This window comes from Pseudophryne corroboree, chromosome 1 (genome assembly GCF_028390025.1).
Source record: "Pseudophryne corroboree isolate aPseCor3 chromosome 1, aPseCor3.hap2, whole genome shotgun sequence".
In the NCBI taxonomy this organism is placed as follows: Eukaryota; Metazoa; Chordata; class Amphibia; order Anura; family Myobatrachidae; genus Pseudophryne; species Pseudophryne corroboree.
Genome location: NC_086444.1, coordinates 662,495,100 through 662,515,449, shown reverse-complemented (window position 1 = coordinate 662,515,449; position 20,350 = coordinate 662,495,100). Strand labels below are relative to the sequence as shown.

The 20,350-nt window shown below is 47.2% G+C and overlaps 1 protein-coding gene across 1 annotated transcript in view; it reads right to left on the bottom strand.

Annotated features, from left to right (window-relative positions):
• The window catches only part of GNG10 (G protein subunit gamma 10), a 123,436-nt gene that overhangs the window by 16,631 nt on the left and 86,455 nt on the right, over positions 1-20,350 (bottom strand). Inside the window, exon 3 of the mRNA XM_063914685.1 lies at positions 2,255-2,407. Coding sequence (XP_063770755.1) covers positions 2,282-2,407 — 126 coding nt within the window. The 3' untranslated portion in view covers positions 2,255-2,281. The remainder of the gene's footprint in view (positions 1-2,254; positions 2,408-20,350) is intronic.

The window sequence follows — 20,350 nt, the reverse complement described above, 5'->3', positions numbered from 1 at the left end:
GAAAAAAATTAGACTCACCTCAATCCAGTGTCCGGGAGATAATCCACGTACTTGTTAAAAAAACAAACCGCATACCCGACCATGCCGGACTGAAAGGGGTCCCATGTTTACACATCAGACCCCTTTCCCCGAATGCCGGGACACCACGTGACTGCTGTCACCGAGGTCCCTTCAGCCAATCAGCGAGCGCAACGTCCTGGCACTCTGCTGATTGGCTGGACGTCTGAGCTGTCAGACAGCGCCTCGCAAAGCCTCTCCATTATACTCAATGGTGGGAACTTTGCGTCAGCGGTGAGGTCACCCGCGGTCAGCGGCTGACCGCGGGTAACCCCACCGCTACCCGCAAAGTTCCCACCATTGAAAGTAATGGAGAGGCTTTGCGATGCGCTGTCTGACCTCAGACGCGCACAGCCAATCAGGTGAGCGCCACGGAAGTAGCGCTTCCTGATTGGCTGAAGGGACCTCAGTGACAGGAGTCACGTGGGGTCCCGGCACATTCGGGGAAAGGGGTCTGATGTGTCAACATGGGACCCCTTTCAGTCCGGCATGGTCGGGTATGCGGTTTGTTTTTTTAACAAGTACGTGGATTATCTCCCGGACACTGGATTGATGCGAGTCTAATTTTTTTCACAGGTACCCCGGATCGTCGGAGACTGTGGCAGTCGGCGGGTCAACATAGGTAAGTATGTGTGTGTCGGCAGTTGTGTAATAAAGTTTTACTATCAAGGTGTGTGTCTCCTGTTTTTATTTGGATATTTTTTTTCCAGTAGAACTACAGGTACCAGCGGGCCCGTTTTTCTCCCGCATGCTGGTACTTGTGGTTCTCCAAGTACCAGCTTGCGGGGGAGGCTTGCTGGGACTTGTAGTACTACTGGAAAAAACAATATTCTTTCACATTTCTCAAGGCTATCAGCCTCCCATCCGCAGCCCTTGGATGGGGGGGGGGGGGGGGAGACAGCCTCGGGCTTCACCCCTGGCCCTTGGGTGGCTGGGGGGGGGGGGGGGGGGGGAGGGACCCCTTGATTGAAGGGGTCCCCACTCCCCCAGGGTACTCCGGCCAGGGGTGACTAGTTGGATATTTAATGCCACGGCCGCAGGGCGCTGTATAAAAGTGACCCCCGGCTGTGGCATTATCTGTCCAGCTAGTGGAGCCCGATGCTGGTGTATAAAATACGGGGGACCCCTACTCTGTTTGTCCCCCGTATTTTTTGCACCAGCACCAGGCGCAGAGCCCGGTGCTGGTTTTAAAAATACGGGGGATCCCTGTCAATTTTTTCCCCAGATTTTTAGAACCAGGACCAGCTCGAAGAGCCCGAGGCTGGTTATGCTTTGGAGGGGGGACCCCACGCCATTTTTTTTTTTTTTCGGGTTTTTCCCGTTTTTAAAAAACCGGATCAAAATCCGTCAAATCGGCCGTTTTTCGGCCGCGGGACTGTCGAATCCGTTTTTTATTGCATATGGTCAATTTCGGCACCCACTTGCCGAAATTAGCCTGTTGAATTGTGTCGAGTTAAAAAACGGCCGATAATTTGCCGCGATTCGCCGCTAATTGCATATACCCCTATGGATCTCACAGTGATTATGATTATACTGTATATTGTTTTATACAATGTCTGTCCATGTGGAATGGTGCTAATAAAGAAGATTAACATTGTCAAGGACATAAATAGTATCTAACTGTATGTGCATAAAAGTAATTGCACGCTGCTGCACTGTGATATATTTGGGTCTGTTTTGTTCTATTAGGGTGGCTACCTCATCACAGCAACTTAAGTAGATTTTAATTATTCGCCATTTTCAGCACCTTGAGTTTTTTGCGTGAATGAGACCTGGGAGCACAGTATGTGTTTGTAGAAATGAAAAAAAAGAAAAAAAGAAAAAGAAAAAAAAAGGAAAAAGAAAATATAATAATAATAATAATAATAATAATAACAATTTGTATCAGCAAACAGTAATTGAATCCATGGTAAATTTTTACACATAATTACAAATTTTTAGCTGAATATGAGCGGAAGAATTGGCGTTGGGGGTGGGGAAGGGCGGCCACTTCTGTATTAGCCTAGGACGGCTGGAACCCTTAATCAGTCCCTACACATATGCTAATTTGAATAATGGACTCTCTAATAATGCAAACCCTTTCCTATTTTATTTAAAACACTTATTAAAAATGATCACCTTTTCAATAATGAAATGCCATGCCCCCTTCTTGACGACAGGTCCACTTTACTGCTAGGCAGCTTTATGTAATACTTACACCAGTTAGTGATGCCATATAGCAGCTTCACAGCAGTGCACACGACCTAGGCTCCCGGAATGGATTACTCCCAGCAGGCATTCCAACCAGAAGGGCATCCTTACAGGCATTCTGCATGCAGTACTGCTGGAGCTCCGCAGCTGCCTGAGACACCTGCAATTAAACACAACATATTAAAACCAAACCCTATGCATCACATTTTCACATCTTCATGAAATCACAATATTAACAGTAACCAAAAAAAATTACAAACACTTAATAAAATCAGTGGGTATGTGAACAGTCATAATGTCGACATTGAACATATTTTGTTTTTTAAATGTTTTGTTATTGAGTACCTAGGGGCGTAGCAAGGGTGGAACAAGTGGAGCTTGAGCTCCAGGCGCCACTGGGGATAGAAGGCGCCGGCTCTCTGTAACAGAGCTGAGAGCCGGGATCTCGGGGTAGGAGGAGATGACAGGAAGAGAGGGAAGTGGTGGCCATCGGGGGCACCAGAAATGATTTCACACTGGGAAGAGGGGGGGGGGGGGGGATTGGGCCATGTTTGGCACCCCTTCTGTGGTGCCGGTCTCCTCTCCTTTATCAGTGTAGAGGAGCGCTTACCTCTGCATCCCCATGGGCGGTTTCCAAAGTAGTGTGCTGCCGCAGGCAAGGTGTGGTGTCCCCTCTTCTGTACTAGCCTGCTGTCTCTTCACTGGTGATGCATTACTAGGAGGAGGCGTAGCATTTCGGGGCCACAGCCATACCTCCTCCCAGTAAAACATCACCAGTTAAGAGACAGCCAGCTAGTACAGAAGGGGTACCGCACCCTGCCTGCTGCAGCACACTGCCATTAAAGTTGAAGCCGCTTACGGGGATGCGGAAGTAAGCGCTCCCCCGCACCAGCATCATGTTGGGGGGGATTCAAGCTGCCCTCTTGCCCCCCCCCATCCCAATGCCTATGGTGGCCACCACACTGCCTGCATGTTCCATGTCACTGATTGCAGTGCAAGCAGTGTAGTGTGGTGTGTTGTAAGGGAAGAGGAGAGGTTTGGAGACTTGTTAGAAGAACCTTCCCGGCTGTCAAGTATCTGCACTCAACGATATGAAACATGCAGGCAGTGCGGTGGCCACCCCTTCCCTTTAATCAGTCCTTTCCTTCTACCCACGGAGGGCAATCGCATAGTAGCTCCTCCCCTCCAGGCTATATATATATATATATATATATATATATATATATATATATAAATAATATATATGTATATATATATATATATATATATATATATATATATATATAAATAATATATATATATCTCTATCTAACCAAAAAATGAACACTCAAAAACCATGGTCAGGTTTGTATCATCAACGTTTCAATGTTTTCATATTGTCATCAGGATCCCGATGACAATATGAAAACATTGAAACGTTGATGATACAAACCTGACCATGGTTTTTGAGTGTTCATTTTTTGGTATAAGTGCCGCACTTTTGCAACCTGTATCCCATCATTGTGAGGGCACCGCCGCAGCTATAGCCTGAAGCATGGAGTGCCGGACTTGCGAGATTATATATTATAATAAGATTTTACTCACCGGTAAATCTATTTCTCGTAGTCCGTAGTGGATGCTGGGACTCCGTAAGGACCATGGGGAATAGCGGCTCCGCAGGAGACTGGGCACAACTAAAGAAAGCTTTAGGATTACCTGGTGTGCACTGGCTCCTCCCACTATGACCCTCCTCCAGACCTCAGTTAGGATACTGTGCCCGAAAGAGCTGACACAATAGGAAAAGGATTTTGAATCCCGGGTAAGACTCATACCAGCCACACCAATCACACTGTATAACTCGTGATATTATACCCAGTTAACAGTATGAAATATAACTGAGCCTCACTACAGATGGCTCATAACAAAAACCTTTTAGTTAGGCAATAACTATATACAAGTATTGCAGACAATCCGCACTTGGGATGGGCGCCCAGCATCCACTATGGACTACGAGAAATAGATTTACCGGTGAGTAAAATCTTATTTTCTCTGACGTCCTAAGTGGATGCTGGGACTCCGTAAGGACCATGGGGATTATACCAAAGCTCCCAAACGGGCGGGAGAGTGCGGATGACTCTGCAGCACCGAATGGGCAAACTCTAGGTCCTCCTCAGCCAGGGTGTCAAACTTGTAGAATTTAGCAAATGTGTTTGACCCCGACCAAGTAGCTGCTCGGCAAAGTTGTAAAGCCGAGACCCCTCGGGCAGCCGCCCAAGAAGAGCCCCCTTCCTCGTGGAATGGGCTTTCACTGATTTAGGATGCGGCAGTCCAGCCGCAGAATGTGCAAGTTGAATCGTACTACAGATCCAGCGAGCAATTGTCTGCTTTGAAGCAGGAGCACCCAGCTTGTTGGGTGCATACAGGATAAATAGCGAGTCAGTTTTCCTGACTCCAGCCGTCCTGGAAACATATAGTTTCAGGGCCCTGACTACGTCCAGTAACTTGGAGTCCTCCAAGTCCCACGTAGCCGCAGGCACCACAATAGGTTGGTTCACATGAAAAGCTGATACCACCTTAGGAAGGAATTGGGAACGAGTCCTCAATTCCGCCCCATCCATATGAAAATCAGATAAGGGCTTTTGCATGACAAAGCCGCCAATTCTGATACACGCCTGGCCGACGCCAAGGCCAACAGCATGACCACTTTCCACGTGAGGTATTTTAGCTCTAAGGATTTAAGTGGCTCAACCCAATGCGACTTCAGGAAATCCAACACCACGTTGGGATCCCACGGTGCCACTAGAGGCACAAACGGGGGCTGAATATGCAGCACTCCCTTAACAAAAGTCTGAACTTCAGGCAGTGAAGCCAGTTCTTTTTTGGAAGAAAATGTACAGAGCCGAAATCTGGACCTTAATGGAACCCAATTTTAGGCCCGTAGTCACTCCTGACTGTAGGAAGTGCAGAAATCGACCCAGTGGAAATTCCTCCGTTGGGGCCTTCCTGGCCTCACACTAAGCAACATATTTTTGCCATATTCGGTGATAATATTTTGCGATCACATATTTCCTAGCCTTAATCAGCGTAGGAATGACTTCCTCCGGAATGCCTTTTTTCCTTTAAGATCCGGTGTTCAACTGCCATGCCGTCAAACACAGCCGTGGTAAGCCTTGGAACAGGCAGGGCCCCTGCTGCAGCAGGTCCTGTCTGAGCGGTAGAGGCCATGGGTCCTCTGAGATCATTTCTTGAAGTTCTGGGTACCAAGCTCTTCTTGGCCAATCCGGAACCACGAGTATAGTTCTTACTCCTCTACTTCTTAGTATTCTCAGTACCTTGAGTATGAGAGGCAAAGGAAGGAACACATACACCGACTGGTACACCCACGGTGTTACCAGAGCGTCCACAGCTATCGCCTGAGGGTCCCTTGACCTGGCGCAATATCTTTTTAGCTTTTTGTTGAGGCGGGAAGCAGTCATGTCCACCTGTGGCCTTTCCCAATGGTGTACAATCATTTTGAAGACTTCTGGATGAAGTCCCCACTCTCCCGGGTGGAGGTCGTGCTTGCTGAGAAAGTCTGCTTCCCAGTTGTCCACTCCGGGAATGAACACTGCTGACAGTGCTAACACATGATTTTCCGCCCATCGGAAAATCCTTGTGGCTTCTGCCATCACCATCCTGCTTCTTGTGCCGCCCTGCTGGTTTACATGGGCGACCACCGTGATGTTGTCTGACTGGATCAGCACCGGCTGGTGTTGAAGCAGGGGTCTTGAATGGCCCTTAGTCCTAGAATATCTATGTGTAGGGAAGTCTCGTGACTTGACCACAGTCCCTGGAAGTTTCTTCCCTGTGTGACTGCCCCCCAGCCTCGAAGGCTGGCATCCGTGGTCACCAGGACCCAGTCCTGTATGCCGAATCTGCGGCCCTCTAGAAGAGGAGCACTCTGCAGCCACCACAACAGCGACACCCTGGCCCTTTGAGACAGGGTTATCAGCCAATGCATCTGAAGATGCGACCCGGACCACTTGTCCAACAGATCCCACTGGAAGATCCTTGCATGGAACCTGCCGAATGGAATTTCTTCGTAAGAAGCTACCATCTCTCCCAGGACTCGCGTGCATTGATGCACCGACACCTGTATTTGTATTAGGAGGTCTCTGACTAGAGATGACCACTCCTTGGCCTTCTCCTCCGGGAGAAACCCTTTTTCCTGTTCTGTGTCCAGAACCATACCCAGGAACAGTAGACGCGTCGTAGGAACCAGCTGCGACTTTGGACTATTCAGAATCCAGCCGTGCTGTTGTAGCACTTCCCGAGATAGTGCTACTCCGACGAACAACTGCTCCCTGGACCTCGCCTTTATAAGGAGATCGTCCAAGTACGGGATAATTATAACTCCCTTATTTCGAAGGAGTATCATCATTTCGGCCATTACCTTGGTAAATACCCTCGGTGCCGGGGACAGATTAACGGCAACGTCTGGAATTGGTAATGACAGTCCTGTACCACAATTTTGAGGTACTCCTGGTGAGGAGGGTAAATGGGGACATGCAGGTAAGCATCCTTGATGTCCAGTGATACCATGTAATCCCCTTCGTCCAGGCTTGCAGTAACCGCCCTGAGCGATTCCATTTTGAACTTGAACCTTCGTATATAAGTGTTCAAGGATTTCAATTTTAGAATGGGTCTCACCGACCCGTCTGGTTTCGGTACCACAAACATTGTGGAATAGTAACCCCGGCCTTGTAGAAGGAGGGGTACCTTGATTTTCACCTGCTGGAAGTACAGCTTGTGAATAGCCGCCAGTACTACCTCTCCTCGAGGGTAGCAGGCAAGGCTGATTTGAGGTAACGGCGAGGGGGAGTTGCCTCGAACTCCAGCTTGTATCCCTGTGATACTACTTGCAGAACCCAGGGATCCACCTGTGAGCGAGCCCACTGGTCGCTGAAGTTCCCGAGACGCGCCCCTACCGCACCTGGCTCCACCTGTGGAGCCTCCGCGTCATGCGGTGGACTCAGAGGAAGCGGGGGAAGATTTTTGATCCTGGGAACTGGCTGTCTGGTGCAGCTTTTTCCCTTTTCCCTTGTCTCTGTGCAGAAAGGAAGCGCCTTTGACCCGTTTGCTTTTCTGAAGCCGAAAGGACTGTACCTTATAATACGGTGCTTTCTTAGGCTGTGAGGAAACTTGAGGTAAATTTTTTTCTTCCCAGCAGTTGCTGTGGATACGAGGTCCCAGAGACCATCCCCAAACAATTCCTCACCCTTATAAGGCAGAATCTTCATGTGCCTTCTAAAGTCAGCATCGCCTGTCCACTGCCGGGTCCCTAATACCCTCCTGGCAGAATGGACATTGCATTAATTCTGGATGCCAGCCGGCAAATATCCCTCTGTGCATCCCTCATATATAAGACGACGTCTTTAATATGCACTATGGTTAGCAAATAGTATCCCTGTCCTGACAGGGTAATAGACCACGCTGCAGCAGCACTATTCATGCTGAGGCAATTTCAGGTCTCAGTATAGTACCTGAGTGTGTATATACAGACTTCAGGATAGCCTCCTGCTTTTTATCAGCAGGCTCCGTCAAAGTGGCCGTATCCTAAGACGGCAGTGCCACCTTTTTTGACAAACGTGTGAGCGCCTTATCCACCCTAAGGGATATTCTCCCAACGTGACCTATCCTCTGGCGGGACAGGGTACGCCCTCAGTAACTTTTTAGAAATTACCAGTTTCTTATCGGGAGAACCCACGCTTCTTCACACACTTCATTCAGTCATCTGATGGGGGAACAAAACACGGTCTGCTTTTTCTCCCCAAACATAAAACCCCTTTTTTGTGGTATCTGGGTTAATGTCAGAAATGTGTAACACATTTTTCATTGCCAAGATCATGCAACGGATGTTCCTAGTGGATTGTGTATATGTCTCAACCTCGTCGACACTGGAGTCATACTCCGTGTCGACATCTGTGTCTGCCATCTGAGGTAGCGGGCGTTTTTGAGCCCCTGATGGCCTTTGAGACGCCTGGGCAGGCGCGGGCTGAGAAGCCGGCTGTCCCATAGCTGTTACGTCATCCAGCCTTTTATGTAAGGAGTTGACACTGTCGGTTAAATACCTTCCACCTATCCATCCACTCTGGTGTCGGCCCCCCAGGGGGCGACATCACATTTATCGGCATCTGCTCCACCTCCACATAACCTTCCTCCTCAAACATGTCGACACAGCCGTACCAACACACCGCACACACACAGGGAATGCTCTGACTGAGGACAGGGCCCCACAAAGTCCTTTGGGGAGACAGAGAGAGAGTATGCCAGCACACACCAGAGCTATATATAATGCAGGGATTAACACTATAACCGAGTGATTTTTTCCCCAATATTGCGCCTAAATTTAGTGCCCCCCCTCTCTTTTTAACCCTTTGAGCCTGAAAACTACAGGGGAGAGCCTGGGGAGCTGTCTTCCAGCTGCACTGTAAAGAAAAAATGGCGCCAGTGTGCCTATATGACTATATATTGTGTAGATTTGCCAGCCAAGGTGTTTAATATTGCTGCTCAGGGCGCCCCCCCCCCAGCGCCCTGCACCCATCAGTGACCGGAGTGTGAGGTGTGCATGAGGAGCAATGGCGCACAGCTGCAGTGCTGTGCGCTACCTTGTTGAAGACCGAAGTCTTCTGCCGCCGATTTTCAGGACCATCTTCATGCTTCTGGCTCTGTAAGGGGGACGGCGGCGCGGCTCCGGGACCGAACGATCGAGGTCGGGTCCTGTGTTCGATCCCTCTGGAGCTAATGGTGTCCAGTAGCCTAAGAAGCCCAAACTATCTCCAGTCAGGTAGGTTCGCTTCTTCTCCCCTTAGTCCCTCGTAGCAGTCTGTTGCCAGCAGATCTCACTGAAAATAAAAAACCTAAAATATACTTTCTTTTCTAGGAGCTCAGGAGAGCCCCTAGTGTGCATCCAGCTCAGCCGGGCACAAGATTCTAACTGAGGTCTGGAGGAGGGTCATAGTGGGAGGAGCCAGTGCACACCAGGTAGTCCTAAAGCTTTCTTTAGTTGTGCCCAGTCTCCTGCGGAGCCGCTATTCCCCATGGTCCTTACGGAGTCCCAGCATCCACTTAGGACGTCAGAGAAATTATATATATATATATATATATATATATATATATATATATATATATATATATATATATATATATATATATATATATATTCGCAACTACGTGTGTGCCTGGCAAACAGCGCAGTTGAACTGGGGGCGCAACAGCCAGCGGCTTGCAATGAGTCAAATTGACTCATTTGGTACTCCACCTCATCGCTCCTCCATCCCCTTTTTGGATATATATATATATATACACACATACATACATACATACATACATACATACATACATACATATATACATACACACACACACACACACACACACACACTAGGTGATTCACGCTCTTCACACCGTCGTAAGGGGCTACGCCCCCTTAACCCTTGCACACCCTTGTGGCATGCAATATTTTTATTATATAGAGTATTACCTCCAATCATAATTGTGTGAGTAGTTAAATATTGCACAGACAAAGGGCGTGCAATGGTTAAGGGGTCGAAGCCCCTTGCAACGGCGCACGCAGGGCTTGATGAATCACCTAGTAGTTGCTTTGGTTGGGGGGAGTGGTGGGTGAGCGGGAAGATGCAGATGGGAGTCGGGGGTGCCGCGGGAGGGGCGGTTGCGGTGGTGCCGCAGGTGGGGGAGGGTGCGTGGATGCCGCAGGTGGGGGTCCGGAGCCACCGTGGGTAGGGGAGGAGCAGTTGCGGAGGTGGGTAGGGGAGGGGCCGATGCGGTGGTGCAATGGGAGGGTGCGTGGTTGCTGCGGGTGAGGGAAGGGGGTCCGGAGCTACCATGTGGGGGTGGCAGAGATGGGGCCCGGAGGTACTGTGAGTGGGGGAGGGGCAGGTAATGCTTATCCTGCTTCTCCTCCTGTCAGCAGCTAAGCTGCTGTCCTCCCTTTGGCAGTGGTTCTCCCGGAGACATGCACAGCAGCCAGTCACTATTGTTAGCGCCGGTGTCCCAACACGCCGCATTACAGGGAAGAAGATGCACTCAAACTACAGCTCCCAGCATCCCTAAGGGCCGGAATGCTTTGGCGCTAAGGGCTGCTGGGAGCTGTAGTTTATTTAGTGCGTCTACTTCCCTGTAATGCGGCGCGTTGGGACACTGGTGCTAACAATAGTGACTGGCTGGCAGAACTGAGTGACTGGCTGAATCAATATAAAAGGCGACACTGCACACAGGGCCGGCGCTAGCCGCTCAGCAAAGGGATGCAGTGCAGTGAGGCACCAGGAAGGAGAGGCATTCTCCCTGCACTGCATCCCTTTGCTGAGCGGCGAGGCACCAGAAAGGAGAAGCATTCTCCCTGCTCTGCATCCCTGTTCTGAGCTGTTGCTGCTATCCCTGCTGCTGCTGTCACACATGCAGCGGTGGCAGCAGCACAAAACCTCCTCTCCCCATCGGCGCCAGCAGCGCAAAGCCTCCTCTCCCCTCCCCGACATTTAGTGCCAAAGGAGGGGGGAGCTAGATGGGAATAAGGGACGAAGCTAGACGGGACCATGCTGCAGCAGGAGGATGAGCTGCTACAGCTTCAGCCAGACAGACTTCATTAGGTAAGTGTTGAGAGATCGAGAGAGAACACTGGTAGAAGGGGCGTTGCGCTGCACTGGTAGAAGGGGCGTGTGTAAGAGTCACTGCTACAGGGGGGCGTTACGTGTGTAAGCGTCACTGCTACGGGGGACGTTACGCGTGTAAGCGTCACTGCTACAGGGGGGGAGTTACGCGTTTAAGTGTCTCTACTACAGGGGGTATTATGTGCGCTGTGCCTTTGTAAAGTATGCGAGGGTGCAAATTTATAGTTTGCAGGGGAGCACCGAACACCCTAGCACCGGCCCTGACTGCACTGCACAGCACTGTCAACTTTTACATTGGTTCAGCATCCAGACATTACCCTCGGCGATATCACCCAATCTATCCATTACATTAGCCATCTCGGGGCTTCCAGGCCGCAACCCAGGTGCTGTGTTACGGAGTCAGGGCCTCTGGGGATCTGGGCGCGGCTGTGGTGGGGAGGAACTTCAGTGACATCACGTGCACAGGATGCTCAGAGAGTATGCGGCGCAGGGAGGGCTATGAAAGCCTTCCGCTGCGCGGCTTTCATACACATCTATGCCGGTGGCTGCAGCAGCTTTTGTTCCACCTAGCCGCGGAGTGGGGATTGTTGTTGCTGGAGGGGGCAGGTGGACTGGCAGCAGGACATAGGACGCTGCAGTAAAAGGATGTTTTTTTCCCCCTATCTACAGCACAGAGACTTGTTGCAGATGCAGTGGCACACCCTCCACCTGTACCGTTTTGGCAGGTACAGTACTTTTTTTTTTTTTTTATGGTCTGTACAGATTTCTGGCTCTCCAAACTTCCATTGAAAGTATAGGGAAAGGGGCGAGGACACGCACCTTTTCGATTTTGTATAAATTTGTAATGTGTAAATGGTTGGAGGGTATGTTGCTGCAGATGCAGTGGGCCTATTTTGGGGTGTGGACCTGGAGCTGCAGCAGGATCAGTCCCATTGCTAATCCTGCTGTATGAAAACACAAAACGCAAAGGGCAGAGCCTCCCATTGGATGTAAGTTGTGTGGGAGGGTGTTTCTCGCCCAATCAGCTGTGGACTGGGTGTGATAGACCTGCCACTAACCCAATGAGAGCTGCTAGCCACGCCCTGGCACAGATCTGGCCTATTATATAGGAGATATATATTTTATATGTCTGTTTGTGTATACATGTATATGTCTGTATGTATGCGTGTGCTTATGTATGTCTGTGTATATACATACATATACACACATATATCTGTGTATGTGTTTATGTATGCCTGTGTGCATATATCTGTGTGAATCTATCTAGAGATATATATTCTGGATCTATACCCTCAATACTTTGTCTCCGTCCGGGAGAGAGAGCGAGAGCGAGGGAGAGCGCGAGGGAGAGCGCAAGATATCTATCTGGTACTATTTTTTTCCCCAGCTGCATTTGAGTTCACATTTATACCTACTTGAGTCTGTATTTTTTGTTATACAGTTCATGAGTGTTCATGAAAGTCTGCTGTTGTAAACAGTGAAGACAGTTGTTGAATTCCTTTTTAAAAAATTATTTTGAACACAGAGATGATATCTATTTTTTTTTCTTTTTTTTTTTTAAATAAATACAATGCACTTTAAATAAATCACATGTGTTCCTCATAAGTATATATAATTCAGCCTATTATGTGTTAAATAGTTTATGCAGCTCTCTATATCCAATTATGAGACGGGTTCACTACGGCTGGCCGGCGGTCGGGCTCCCGGCGACCAGCATCCCGGCGCCGGGAGCCCGACCGCCGGCTTACCGACAGCGTGGCGAGCGCAAATGAGCCCCTTGCGGGCTCGCTGCGCTCGCCACGCTACGGGCACGGTGGTGCGCCACACTATTTTATTCTCCCTCTATGGGGGTCGTGGACCCCCACGAGGGAAAATAAGTGTCGGTATGCTGGCTGTCGGGCTCCCGGCGCCGGTATACTGAGCGCCGGGAGCCCGACCGCCGGCATACAGAAGACCACCCTTATGAGACACATTGTGAATATTAGAGAGCTGCATGATATAATTAACTCTGCACAAAGCACTTTAGATAACAAATCACTAGCACTCCCCTTTATAAGTATATGTAAATTAGTTTATAGAATACCTTTACTATATAAAAAAAGCTTATGTGGCACCTAAATAATCATATGTCCTATATTGGATATATAGAGCTCTATGAGCTTAATTAAAAGCAGGAAGAATGTGTAAGGTGAGGCGCAATATGCGTTCCACCGAGGTAACCAGGAAGTTAGGTGTGAGGTAACTAGGAAGTCATGGGAGTTGGAGCGCAGTATGGGCTGAAACACACTCGCCGGCTCCTGCTGCCCGGCAAAATCCTGCCTGGCTTTTTACTGCTGCCGCGCTGCAGAAACACATGCAGCGCAATGTGTCCTTTCATAAGGCACGGCCCCGGTCCGGCTGCACCTGGAAATATCCACTGGAAGGTCCGGCTGCCGGGCCGTCTTTGAAAGCAGAGAAGTGTGTGTGTGTGTGTGTGTGTGTGTGTGTGTGTGTGTGTGTGTGTGTGTGTGTGTGTGTGTGTGTGTGTGTGTGTGTGTGTGTGTGTGTGTGTATATATATATATATATATATATATATATATATATATATATATATATATATATATATATATATATATATACACACAAACAGAGAACCCAGCACTCACCAAAGTAAACTCACTTATCCTCAACAATTCAATAAATAAATGATGGGGGTTTAGTTGGTGGATTGGCCAATGCACGGAAGCCTGTATACCGATTCAAGGTACCCCACCTTCATACAGGTCCTACACTATCACAGAGTCTTAAAACCTGACTACCACACTGCTGCATCTGTGTGTATATGAAGGGGTTAATCTATGGTTAGCTCTTATTAACCGTGGCCACTAGCTTTCTCATGCACCCCTGTGTGGACTTTATTATCCTGAACCTGTCTCAGCTGTTTTTTAGCAATCATCTTTGAGCCAGTGCAATAGGTGACTAGTGTGCCTTTAAAAGCCATAAAGTCTGTGGCAGGTACACATTACATCTAGCAGGCAGATGATGCAGCAGTGTGGTAGTCAGGTTTTAAGACTCTGTGATAGTGTAGGACCTGTATGAAGGTGGGGTACCTTGAATCGGTATACAGGCTTCCGTGCATTGGCCAATCCACCAACTAAACCCCCCATCATTTATTTATTGAATTGTTGAGGATAAGTGAGTTTACTTTGGTGAGTGCTGGGTTCTCTGTTTGTATTTATTAGAGCGATGTGGTCATGGGCTTCATGCACCCCGCCCTGTGAGTGGTAAGTACAGCTGTGTACCCCGCTTCTGTGGTGGAGAGTGCAGTGTTACATGCACCCTACCCTGTGAGTGGTAAGTGCATAGCTGTGCCCCGCTTCTGGTGCGGTGAGTGCTGTGGTTTTTACTCTGTGTGTATATGAAGGGGTTAATCTATGGTTAGCTCTTATTAACCGTGGCCACTAGCTTTCTCATGCACCCCTGTGTGGACTTTATTATCCTGAACCTGTCTCAGCTGTTTTTTAGCAATCATCTTTGAGCCAGTGCAATAGGTGACTAGTGTGCCTTTAAAAGCCATAAAGTCTGTGGCAGGTACACATTACATCTAGCAGGCAGATGATGCAGCAGTGTGGTAGTCAGGTTTTAAGACTCTGTGATAGTGTAGGACCTGTATGAAGGTGGGGTACCTTGAATCGGTATACAGGCTTCCGTGCATTGGCCAATCCACCAACTAAACCCCCCATCATTTATTTATTGAATTGTTGAGGATAAGTGAGTTTACTTTGGTGAGTGCTGGGTTCTCTGTTTGTATTTATTAGAGCGATGTGGTCATGGGCTTCATGCACCCCACCCTGTGAGTGGTAAGTACAGCTGTGTACCCCGCTTCTGTGGTGGAGAGTGCAGTGTTACATGCACCCTACCCTGTGAGTGGTAAGTGCATAGCTGTGCCCCGCTTCTGGTGCGGTGAGTGCTGTGGTTTTTACTCTGTGTGTATATGAAGGGGTTAATCTATGGTTAGCTCTTATTAACCGTGGCCACTAGCTTTCTCATGCACCCCTGTGTGGACTTTATTATCCTGAACCTGTCTCAGCTGTTTTTTAGCAATCATCTTTGAGCCAGTGCAATAGGTGACTAGTGTGCCTTTAAAAGCCATAAAGTCTGTGGCAGGTACACATTACATCTAGCAGGCAGATGATGCAGCAGTGTGGTAGTCAGGTTTTAAGACTCTGTGATAGTGTAGGACCTGTATGAAGGTGGGGTACCTTGAATCGGTATACAGGCTTCCGTGCATTGGCCAATCCACCAACTAAACCCCCCATCATTTATTTATTGAATTGTTGAGGATAAGTGAGTTTACTTTGGTGAGTGCTGGGTTCTCTGTTTGTATTTATTAGAGCGATGTGGTCATGGGCTTCATGCACCCCACCCTGTGAGTGGTAAGTACAGCTGTGTACCCCGCTTCTGTGGTGGAGAGTGCAGTGTTACATGCACCCTACCCTGTGAGTGGTAAGTGCATAGCTGTGCCCCGCTTCTGGTGCGGTGAGTGCTGTGGTTTTTACTCTGTGTGTATATGAAGGGGTTAATCTATGGTTAGCTCTTATTAACCGTGGCCACTAGCTTTCTCATGCACCCCTGTGTGGACTTTATTATCCTGAACCTGTCTCAGCTGTTTTTTAGCAATCATCTTTGAGCCAGTGCAATAGGTGACTAGTGTGCCTTTAAAAGCCATAAAGTCTGTGGCAGGTACACATTACATCTAGCAGGCAGATGATGCAGCAGTGTGGTAGTCAGGTTTTAAGACTCTGTGATAGTGTAGGACCTGTATGAAGGTGGGGTACCTTGAATCGGTATACAGGCTTCCGTGCATTGGCCAATCCACCAACTAAACCCCCCATCATTTATTTATTGAATTGTTGAGGATAAGTGAGTTTACTTTGGTGAGTGCTGGGTTCTCTGTTTGTATTTATTAGAGCGATGTGGTCATGGGCTTCATGCACCCCACCCTGTGAGTGGTAAGTACAGCTGTGTACCCCGCTTCTGTGGTGGAGAGTGCAGTGTTACATGCACCCTACCCTGTGAGTGGTAAGTGCATAGCTGTGCCCCGCTTCTGGTGCGGTGAGTGCTGTGGTTTTTACTCTGTGTGTATATGAAGGGGTTAATCTATGGTTAGCTCTTATTAACCGTGGCCACTAGCTTTCTCATGCACCCCTGTGTGGACTTTATTATCCTGAACCTGTCTCAGCTGTTTTTTAGCAATCATCTTTGAGCCAGTGCAATAGGTGACTAGTGTGCCTTTAAAAGCCATAAAGTCTGTGGCAGGTACACATTACATCTAGCAGGCAGATGATGCAGCAGTGTGGTAGTCAGGTTTTAAGACTCTGTGATAGTGTAGGACCTGTATGAAGGTGGGGTACCTTGAATCGGTATACAGGCTTCCGTGCATTGGCCAATCCACCAACTAAACCCCCCATCATTTATTTATTGAATTGTTGAGGATAAGTGAGTTTACTTTGGTGAGTGCTGGGTTCTCTGTTTGTATTTATTAGAGCGATGTGGTCATGGGCTTCATGCACCCCACCCTGTGAGTGGTAAGTACAGCTGTGTACCCCGCTTCTGTGGTGGAGAGTGCAGTGTTACATGCACCCTACCCTGTGAGTGGTAAGTGCATAGCTGTGCCCCGCTTCTGGCGCGGTGAGTGCTGTGGTTTTTACTCTGTGTGTATATATATAATATATATATATATATTATATATATATATATATATATATATATATATATATATATATATATATATATATATATATATATATATATATATATATATATATATATATATATATATATATATATGAGCTTACACACACACAAACGTTTTTTTGTTTTTTTTCAAGCAGTGTCTGCTGCTGCGCACGCGCACAGCATTACACACGGCTCAAAGCCGCTGTGTGTGAAAGACTCTGCCGGATGGTAAAAAGCCTGACAGTTTGTCCGGCTTTTTGCCATCCGGGGAAAACTGGGTAGTGTGTTATAGCACTATGCATCCCGTCTAGACACAAAATACATCACAGGTGGCGTCAGGTGGAACACAGCATGCGTTCCACGTCGTCGCCATTTTCCTTTAAAAGTAAAAGCCATTAGGCGGTGGAGCGCAGGCGTGCGTTCCACCATACCCGTAAGTTGCCTGTGAGCGGTTATCCCGCTTATAATAAATACTTTCTAGATCTCCCCGATAAAAATTACTTCTCACAGAAGTTAGGATTAATGAGGCACATAGGAAACATTTTTTAGGATTGTGCACATTATATATCAGAATGTAATAGAAGTTTAAGACATTCACCCACATTTACACAGGAAGTGAGGTCACGGTCAGTTCACTATAAATAAATGGTTAGGGTGGCTGGCTATCATTCCCACTGCTGACACTGGAGAATAGGATTACTACAGGCACCTACAATTTTATGTAAGTAATCACTTACTATTATTCTTCAAGAAATCTTGAACTTAGTCCTCACTGTAAGGAAGTTTATGGATGTAATTATGTGTAGGTATTGAATATAATAATGGTATAATATTGGATGAGAATACCTATTGATAGAGCATTGTTTGTGTTTAGGTGCCTCCTAATCCCTTACAAAGTGCTAGATCAGTGGCTACAAAATTTAAAATAGGAACCTCATCCCGGTTTTTAAAATCATAACATCAGGGTATGTACAAGGACAAGTAAATTTGTCACTGCATTGTTGATCTGACTTTGAAAATTATTTCACTGTGGTCAATTTTGACATTTAGATTACGAGATTCACAGTATTTTCCTGGCCAGCAAAGGTCACCAACTCTTTCGCTATAATTAGGTATGTACCAGAAATATTCATCCTCTTGTTTTTGCCCGGTTTAGGCGAATTTTTATTCTGCCATACTTGAACTTATTTTGGATGGAACATATATTGGGGTACGTATTTTAGAAACATAATTCCTTCATTACACAATAATGAATTAAGAATATTTATATGACAGCCGTTCATTTTTTAAAGATTTTACCCCTGAAGAAGTCCGGTTGAAGGACGAAAAGCGTAGGGTTTTAAGGCGATTAGGATACCCTGATTGCATTTGGGAGTCCCCACCACTGAGCTCACATCCTAGGGTGGTTGGTGGCACTGGTTATTACATCTGCCCTGATGTAAACTTGGTTCCTGAAAACACCCGATAATGTGAAATTGAAAATGTGATAATGTGAAATTGATTTGACAATGTATTTTAATACTGGATGTTCGATTAAAAAAATATTTTATTAATCCAAGGCCTTTGGCCAATTGTTTGGGTGTCTATATCCTTGGTGTGAGGGTATCGCTACAGGAGGAGCATTTGGCTGAACTCAATTCAAACTGCATTTTTACCCCAGGTTGGGGACTAAATCAAGTCCGATAAGAATACATCATTGGGACACTCACCATACAAATGGTTTATGAACTTTGCTGTGGACAATTGTGCATTACATCTCTAGCGCCCTCCGGTTCTCTATCTATACACACACACACACACACACACACACCTGTTTACAAAAATAAAGGTCAATATTAAACACACAGTATAAATAACATTGTAGATAGCTGAATATCTTGCTTCCCTGACACACTTTGTGTAGTGGCTGGACCCCTTTTTGGGTCCCCAAGGGACCCTGCTCTTGCCACTATACAACTCTCAGTCTGTGGCTTCCTGCTGCCTCCATTCCCCTTCTCACATCATGTTAGTGCCCCTGTGAAATTTTTTTTTTTTTACAGTTTCTTATATAGTGCAGCACATTATGTATCTCCTGATATACTCTGTGCTGCTGGGGGTCTGTGCTACTTCCACTATATAACTCAGTGTGTGGGTTTGTGCATCATGTCACTGGTCCTGTCATCACTGACATATCATGCATGTCCGAATATAGTCTGTGCTGGTGGCCCACCCCTAGGTGTGCTAGTGGTGTGATAACCCCACAGTGTTTGTTCCCAGAGTGTAAGTATTATGTGTAGCAAGTTTGGCGTTAATTGCTCCAGGCATTCCAGAGTTATGCTGTCTGCTGAAAAACTCTGTGCTGCTGCCTCACCCCTCAAGGTGCTAGGGGTGTCTTACCCCCACAGTGTTTGTTCCCAGCTTGAAAGTCATACGTGTTCCAAGTTTGTTGTAAATTGGTCCAGGCATTCGGGAGTTATGCCGTCTCCTGAAATACTATGTGCTGCTGTCCCACCAACACAGAGTTTGTTCCCAGATTGTAAGTCATATGTGTACTAAGTTTGGTGTCAATTGCTGCAGGCCTTCCACAGTTATGCTGTCTGCTGAAATACTCAGTGCTGCTGCCTCACCCCTAGTGTTTTAATACGCTTGTATGTGAAATTTCACAATCCTCGCTTGTAAACTGTGGATTTGTATAGAAAGACAGATTTTTGCTTTTATTTAGTAGATCTATATATCTCTCTCGCCGTGACATGACCCTGCTCCAGGCGTCATGTATCCACGCTGTGCCTCTGTGAGTACCCAAAGAAGTACAACAGTACAATACAAAGATCGTAACCATCATTACAGCATTAATTGGTTACAAGTTTACAGAACAAACTGTGAAAACATGACACAAGACCAATATACAAGTAGTAGGTGGGAAAGAAAAAGAGGAGCGAGAGAAATGGGGAGTGAAGGGGAAAGGGAGTCTGTCAGGCATGTCCAAACTGCGGCCCTCCAGCTGTTGTGAAACTACATATCCCAGCATGCCCTGACACAGTTTTGCTGTCAGAGAATGCTAAAGTTGTGTCAGGGCATGCTGGGATGTATAGTTTCTCAACAGCTGGAGGGCCGCAGTTTGGACATGCCTGGTCTATGTGGTGTTAAGTAACATATGGTATTCCGGTCAGTATTTGAAGTACCAGTGCAGTGCGAAGTGCACCGTGATGGGTGATCTGGTAGCTATGTTGTACTCTTAGGTGAAGAGCGCTGTGATGTGCTGAGATGGAGGGTGCTGTGAGGTGGCGGGAGCCGTATTGTGCTCTTAGGTAAATGGAGCTGTGTTGTAGGGAATTTTCTGGTGCAGCAGAATTACTGCCTTCGTGAAGTTAAGATGTTTAATCAGTGACTTTTTGTATTTAGAAATCTGCACTGGGGAGTAGGTGAAAAGCCAAAACTGAATATTTCTAGAGATTTCAGGGCCAGAAACTATTTAAAAAAAAGAAAATGACCTTTTGCCAAAAGTTGAAAATCCCAGGGAAGGACCACCATATATATATATATATATATGGAAAGGCACAACGCCAACAGCATGTTAATATTCATCATATAGACAGGGATGAAATGTTCATATATCGGCCCTCATTCTGACCTGATCGCGCGCTGCAACTTTTTGCCGCCTATGGGGTGGAGTGGATTTTTGCATAGCAAGGCTGCGAACGTTGTGCAGCAGAGCTATGCAAAAAAGTTTTGTGCAGATGAGGAGTAGGTCTGGACTTA